This window comes from Scomber scombrus, chromosome 10 (genome assembly GCF_963691925.1).
Source record: "Scomber scombrus chromosome 10, fScoSco1.1, whole genome shotgun sequence".
Lineage (NCBI taxonomy): Eukaryota > Metazoa > Chordata > Actinopteri > Scombriformes > Scombridae > Scomber > Scomber scombrus.
The window spans coordinates 27,748,377-27,756,402 of record NC_084979.1 but is presented as its reverse complement, the minus strand read 5'-3'; the positions used below and the strand labels follow the sequence as shown (position 1 = coordinate 27,756,402).

The 8,026-nt window shown below is 41.4% G+C and overlaps 1 protein-coding gene across 1 annotated transcript; it reads left to right on the top strand.

Moving 5' to 3' along the window:
• Positions 1-3,552: 3,552 nt before the first annotated feature.
• Positions 3,553-6,840, top strand: kcng1 (potassium voltage-gated channel, subfamily G, member 1). The gene is made up of 2 exons (XM_062427694.1): positions 3,553-4,332; positions 6,061-6,840. The coding sequence occupies exons 1-2, from the start codon at positions 3,553-3,555 to the stop codon at positions 6,838-6,840; spliced, it is 1,560 nt and encodes a 519-aa protein (XP_062283678.1).
• The last annotated feature ends 1,186 nt before the right edge of the window (positions 6,841-8,026 follow it).

Below are 8,026 nucleotides of genomic sequence, written 5' to 3'. Positions count from 1 at the left end.
ACCTGCCTCCCCCTAAATTACTGTAATTGATTAAATTAGTTTGGACAAAGGCCACGAGGACCTCACTGCACTGCCGAGACACAGTAAACATTTTCTCTTTCCTTCTCTTATCTATTTTCGGATTCTTACTGTATGTCTTTCTTTCTCTGTTGATCTTTTTATTTCTTCTACACACAAAATGAAAGCTGTCAATACCCAGAACAAATAGCGGAAATACTGGCGTCAATGTGTATTTGCACTCAGTTGAACCTGTCTAACAGTTTCATCGCGAGTCAGTGCATACAACTCAACCGAAACCTAATTGAGATGAGTGTGATTGAAAGCTACCTAAGAGATTTAGAAAGCAGATTTTTTTCAGTGTTTAAATATATTTTTTTCAGTAGCTGCGCAAAACAGTTACATCAGTGAATTATCTAACAACAGCTCGTATAACATCAGGCCATTATTTATAATTCCCAGACTGCTGTGGGGAACAGATGTTCATGCACACTGTAGGGAGTGAATTGTTATCCCTCGATGCCCGATGTATCCAGATCAGTGATCATGTTTAATGATGCATAAATGGCATGTTCATACTGCTAAGATAATGGCACAGACATGTTGTTTTGTGATGCGATTTGTGGAGAACGCTCGTATGTAAAGAAGCTGCATTTCAATTTCAGTTGGTGGTCTCGCGGGAGTGATTAGTGATTTCTACTGCAGTAAACATTTCTAGCCTTTGACTTGAATTTTAAATACAATGACAGTTTGTTTTTGTTAGCAGTGTTATCTGTTTTGTCAGCCTGCGACCCTTGTTCAAGATTAATTGAGTAGTTTGACATCTAAATATAAATTCACTCACTTCTGAATGAGATGCTGCAAGTTTAACCCTCCTGTTGTCCTCAAGTCAAGGAAGGAAGGAAGGAAGGAAGGAAGGAAGGAAGGAAGGAAGGACGGAAGGACGGAAGGTAGGTAGGAGGGAGGGAGGATAGCAGGACAGAGGGAGGGAGAGAGGAAGGAAGGAAGGGAGAAAGGAAAGGAGGGAGGAAGAAGAACGGAAAGGAGAGAGGGAGGGAGGAAGGAAGAAGGAAGGAAGGAAGGAAAGGAAAGGAAAGGAAAGGAAGGAAGGACGGAGGAAAGAAGGAAGGAAAGAAGGACAAAGGAAAGAAGGATTGGACGAAGGTAGGGGGGAGGAAAGAAAGAGAGAAGGAGGGAGGAAGGAAAGGAATGAAGGAAGGAAGGGAAGAAAGAAGGAACAGTCAAAACAGACGGGGTCAATTTGACCCGGGAGGACGACACAAAGGTTATTGCAAGCAAGATTTAACCAAATGATTTGCATAAGACTTAAAGGTCTGGTGTGTAAGATTTTAACAAAGTCTCACAGCAGTTCATGGAATAGTCCTGAAAGTTAATCTATAGAGTCGTGTACATGGAGACAAATCCAATCCATCTTTTTCATGACATTAGAGTCAGCATAACTTCCAAACTAATGTGTTTTTCAATTGGAAATACTTTTCGTGCCTCCACTATGTTTCTTCTGTCAGTTATGTCTCAGAAATCTCTGTTAAAAAATTCAATGGTGTCACTCACTCAAAGTCTGTCAACTGAAACACATTAGTCTGAAAGTCGTGCTGGGTGTCACGAAATAATTGGACAATTCAGGTCAATGTACAAGAATCTATACATTAAATCTCGTGACTACTTCAGAGACTGCTGTGAGACTGGGTTTATGGTTTGGTGGCATCTAGCAAAACAGAATTAGCAGAAAGGGAATATAATATTTATAAATATGTTTTAATTAGTGTATAATCTCATGAAAATAATAACTGTTGGGTTTTCGTTACCTTAGAATGGGTCCTTTATGTCTACATAGTGAGCGGGTTTTCTTCCACAGAGCCCACCATGTTGCACCAAGATGTTTCTACAGTAGCCCAGAAGGGACAAACCAAACAATGGCTGTAGAGGGAATTTACTGTTTTTTGCAACTTTCGCAGCAACCGTAGGGTCTCGTACACGCTTGGAAAAGGAAGGGCAGGAGGAAGTGTATTCATTTGGTTGCAAAATCTGCAATGTCACCGCTTAGATGCCGCTAAATCTTACACACCGGTCCTTTAATGCATGAGGCAAACACAGTTAATTTAATAATTGGGTTATTTTGTAGGAAGTTATTGATATTCAGAGTTGGATTTAGATTCCATTTGGAGGACCAACAAGCAATCAATCATCCATCCAGCCATCCTTATTTTGACAATGTTGGACAAAATGTTATTTACAGTTCACCGGCCATCGGCTTCTCACATGTAAGTGTCAGAGCACTTTACACAGTCAAAGGAGTCAAAACGAAAAAAGAGTGAGCAGGAAAAAAGAGCAACATGGTGCCTGACAGAATGATAAAATGAGGGTAATAAGCACAGCAGATGAGATTAAAGATATAGGAACACCAAATTATATGTTTTTAACAAAGAAGTCAATATATCATTTTAATGAAGCCTTTGATATTTCTAAATGAAAACACTATTTTACATTCACAGTTCTTTAGCTCTTGTATTAATATGCAGTTTATGGAAAACTCTCTGCTGTAGTTTATCAGTATCATAAATGGCTTTTGTGATGGAATATTTCAAGCAGGTTTTATGCTTTCATTACATTTCTTAAATGAGTTGGTTGTTCTGGAGACAGACATTGTTTAAACAGAGCCTTCTCATAAAGCCATCTGAATTAAAATGCAGACAAGCTGAATGTTTCCTGCTGCAATAATGCTGCAAAGTATTCATTCTTAGGAGAAAGGGTAACCTCTTCATAACAACTGTAGATGTTTTTAGTGGTCATTTTAAAAGTTGTGCCGCTATGTTAAAGTCCCCATCCATTTCAGTTATTGTTACTTCACTCGAGTGTCTGACCTCCACTATGCAAAATATGTGCAGAATTTGAAACTAGAAGATAAATCTGCTGAATGGTGAAAGTTTCTCTGTGCTCCCCTTAAATCTCATCTTCAAATCTGCACACTTGAGTATTATTTGTGACATCACAATTAGTCTGGAGGCCAGTCATAGTCCAGTATGCAACTTGATGCCTCCAGTGCACAAACAAAAATAAATCTTGTGTCCAGGGCTTAAACTTTGGAAAAGAAACATAACAATATCAATGAGGGAGAAGGTGTGTTATTTTAAGAATTTTGAATGAGGTAATTCAACTCTTTTTCTGGAGATGCAGAGTTATTTTATATGTCTTAAAACATGTCTGAAGGGCATCCTTAAAGAAGCAGTGCCAGTGTTTCTTCAACTTATTCCCACAGTCCTTATCAATAAACACATAAACATATATTCATTTATTAAAGAATATTCAAAAATAAATGAAATACACTCCATCCAACTGCTATTTTCTAGTTTTTTTTCAACTAATTTAGTCAAATACAACATAATAAGCAACATTTGCTCCATGTATTTGTACATACAATGGTTTTGATGCAACATTTACGTTTTATGTCTAAATGTATTCATTCTCTTCTTTCCCTCTGAAGGTGACAGCATGCAGGTGGGAGGTTGAGCACAGGGATGTAACGCACCAGTAAAGATGACCCTGTTGGCGGGTGATGGCTCTGACTATGACTACAGTGCCCTGAGCTGTGCCTCTGATACTTCCTTCAATCCACCTCCCTTACACGAAGAGGAGGCTCATAAGGGAGCCTTCTACAAGAGGGCACAGCTTGCCCCTGAGCTCAGCACCATCCATGACAGCACACAGCTGTCCAGCGCCCGAAAACTCCACGCCATCATCAATGTGGGTGGCCTGCGTTACCAGCTGCCTTGGACCACCTTAGAGGACTTCCCCTTGTCTCGTCTGGGCCAGCTGCACCTCTGCAGCAGCTTTGATGAGATCATGAGCATCTGTGATGACTATGACGTTACACACAATGAGTTCTTCTTCGATCGCAGCCCCTGTGCTTTCCGCACCATCCTGACCTTCCTGAGGGCAGGTAAGCTGCGGTCCCTCAGGGAGATGTGTGCACTCTCCTTCAGGGAAGAGCTGCTCTACTGGGGGGTCCCCGAGGAGAGCCTGGAGTGGTGCTGTCGCCGGCGTCTGCTGCAGCGCATGGAGGAGTTTGAAGCGATGGAGAGAGCAGAGGAGGAGGAACTCTTGGAGGACCTGTTGGATTCAGACAGTGGCCACAAGGAGAACCCAGCAGAGTCCAGAGTAAATAGGTGCATGGGAAAGCTAAGAGACATGGTGGAGAGGCCTCACTCCGGCCTCCCAGGGAAGATCTTTGCTTGTTTGTCAGTGTTGTTTGTCACCATCACTGCCATCAACCTTTCCATCAGCACCATGCCAGCCATGAGGGAAGAGGAGGAGGCGGTGAGTAGACTAATAACATTACATTTAATCACATAGTGGTAAAAAAAGTCAGTGCATACATATCATGTTGCCAAGATAAGACTTTTGTAAGGTCAATTTGGTCCATAGATAATACCAGGATAATTCACTGAGCTTTTCACGTCGTCATTGTCTGCTGGGAATGTGTCTTTTATTCCTTGTTTTCTACAGTTTGACCTTTTAAAGAGACACCACAGTACTGACAATGAAACATTTGAACCCAACACTGTGGTGAGATTGGGTTGGTCTGCAATCCTCAGCTGAGACACATTCAAAAGCCAAACTGAGATAAACTTGACATGTTGTTTTTTTAAAAGCAGTCATTAAAAAATCCTAATAATGGCATGTGTCATCTGTCATGTCATTTCAAAAACCTCCTCGCAGCGAGAAACTGGAGACTGCCGAGTGCCGCGGCGCGTAACAGTTGTTTTTGCCAGATTTGAAAAAATATTTGAAGACGCCTCGATCGGCTTTCATGAAATGCTTTCATTATTATGTCTGACTTCAATCACTAATATAATTAGCACCCTGGCTTCTTCTTAGTCAAATCAAAAGAAAATGGAATATTTGAGCCACACACAAAATTCCCTATGAAGCTATGCATTTCTCGCTTTTGTCCTTTTGGAAAGAAGAGTATAACTGCAATAATATTAGTGCTTTTACTCATGAATTAAAGCACATATATTGTATGTGTGGCAGGTGGGAGGAGGGCAGAACCAAAAACTCAACTTCTTTTTTATTTATTACTTTTTTACTAACCACATTTTGTGCTGCTAACAAAAAATTCAGATCCAGTAACCCGACTTTAACCCTGTACTGTGACTCTGTATGTCTCATTTATCTCGTGACTTCTTGGATCTCCAGAGCATTAAGTGATAATGTAAGATGAGGTAAACATCATCTCTCGTACAGACACAAAGTCACACATTTATCCTCCCAAAAAGGAAAAGCATGACCTCGCTTGATCTGATGAAGTTACAAAATGATATATGACCTGACACGCTTGTTTTGTAATTCACACTTCTCTGTTTCAGCACGGCTGGATTAAGCTGTTTCATTAAAAGTGCAACTAATCACATCCTAACAACTCCACGCCTCACATTTATCACAGGCAGACAACAAGTGTTGCATTAAAAGTGTTTTAAGTGTTCCTGTCGCTGACTGAGAACAGGTTTATCAGAGTTTTCATGAGCTTGGATGGATCCACTCAAACTATCTCCCCCTCTGTGGGAGTGTGTTTCATAATGATATTATTCCTGATATCCGGACTGCGTTCAAAGGCTCTGTGCCATGTAGTGTGTGCTTTGAAATGCTTTGAGCTTTATCTCAGCCACACAATGAATCAGCTTCATTACAGCATCTCCGAAAACAAGAACTTTCCAGAAAAGCTTGAAATGTGCATCATGAAGAACAGCAGGAACATATTAGAGGTTTTGAGAGGACAGTTTAAATGTCTTTATTGAATCACACAATATGCATATACATTAAAAATGCCTAAAATATCAAATCCAAATAAAAAAGGTTTTTGTGTTAGCTTGATTAATAACAAGCTTTTCTTATGTTATTGATTGAAGAAATATTTTACAAGTTGAAGTGTTCAGTGCTGCAGCATCCCAAAGTGATTACAGTGGTTTCCACATTGAAGTGGCTCCCTCTAGTGATAATAGTCACCACTAACACATGCTTATACTCTGCTTCTTTCTTCATCAGGGCACATGCTCCCAGATGTGTCAAAACATCTTTATTGTGGAGACAATTTGTGTGGCCTGGTTCTCCCTGGAGTTCACCCTTCGCTTCATTCAGGACCGCAGCAAGCTGACCTTCCTCAGACAGCCACTGAATATGATAGACGTGGTGGCCATCCTGCCATACTACATCACACTGGTGGTGGACAGCACCTCCAAAGGAGAGAAGCGACCGGGCTCTGGCAGCAGTTATTTGGACAAAGTGGGCTTGGTGCTGCGCGTCCTTAGAGCCCTGCGCATCCTTTATGTGATGCGGCTGGCTCGCCATTCGCTGGGCCTGCAGACTCTGGGACTCACAGCACGCCGCTGCACACGGGAGTTTGGACTTCTCCTCCTCTTCCTGTGCGTGGCCATCGCACTGTATTCCCCACTGCTGTACTTGATTGAGAATGAAATGGCAACCACTCAGGAGTTCACCAGCATCCCTGCTACCTACTGGTGGGCTGTGATCACCATGACGACAGTGGGTTATGGGGACATGGTGCCAAGGAGCATCCCGGGTCAGGTGGTGGCTCTGAGCAGCATCCTGAGTGGGATCCTCCTCATGGCTTTCCCCGTCACCTCCATCTTCCACACCTTCTCGCGGTCCTATGTGGAGCTGAAGCAGGAGCAGCAGCGGCTCATGCAGAGGAGGACACACTTTCTGCTGCGGAGCCGCATGGCCGGCCTGGGTAGCAACCTCTCCCTGGATAGTGATATGCTCTTCCCCATAGGGTCGTCTGACACCAGGGACATGGACGACTGAGACTTGTGGGACAGGGCATGAAAGACTGAACGAGAAGAAGAGGGAGGATACAGGAGAGAGTGACAGTGTGAGGAGGAGAGACTAAGAGAGACAAAGACAGTCTCAGAGAGGGTGAAGAGAAAGAAACACAGATAGGATGTTGGGATAAGAAAGCAAGATAAAGAGATGAAAGGGGTTCTTTTCTTCCCAGAGATGCAGCCTTTCTGTGTAGCAGTGAACTTCCAGATACACATGATAGAAGGATACAAGGAGGGGAGAACATTAGAAGTAAATGTTTCCATAAAAAAGTGAATTATCTCTGGATAAAATGAATTATACCATGGTCACAGAAATTAAAACACTATAAACAAGCATTATAATGATATTATAACAGTCATATTGGAAGGCATTATAATTCAGAAGTGAAATTTCCAGAAATGTCCAGAAAATAACTGAAGATGACCCAAAAACATAATCTTTTTTGTCGTTTTAATGGATTTGTTGATGTCATGTGCTCCTGGGAGTGTAATTCAATGCGAGATGCTCTCTGCTTTTGTTAAATCCTAAAGGTTAACTGGAGTTTCTATCGGAGCTGAAATGTGACCCCTTAGTCCACTGAAGCATTAGCAATTATTTTCTGAATTACTAAACATGTTAAGTTCATTAATATTTCCCCCGTCCGGTTCTGCCGATATCCACATACTAATGGTGATGTAATAGTTGTCCTTCTTCTGCTCCCTGAGGTTCAATATGCAATTTTTTGAATACTTTTGGACATTTTTGAACATAGCATTATTGTTGTGCTTGTAATTACTGCGGTTTCTGTGCACAGCTGTTTATAATTATATTTCTCTCCTTAAAATGGATTTAAAATGAAATGTCTCTTTTGTGCATGTCATTGTTTCATTATTGCTTCTCATTTTGACTCAACTTCTGTTCGGTCCCAGAGGGAAATTGGTTTGCAGTGTGGGTACAAAATTGGAGACGATATAAAGAGTCAATGACATAAAATCCAATACCAGTGACAGCATAGACGTGTGGTACTGAACTTAAATACAACTCTGAGTATTTCACTGCACTTGTACTTTACTTGAGAATTTCTATTGTATGCCCAGTGTGAGGCCAATATTGTGCTTTTTACACCACTACATATATCTTTCAGCTACGGTTACTTTTCAGATTAGGATTTTACACAGAAAACCTTTGC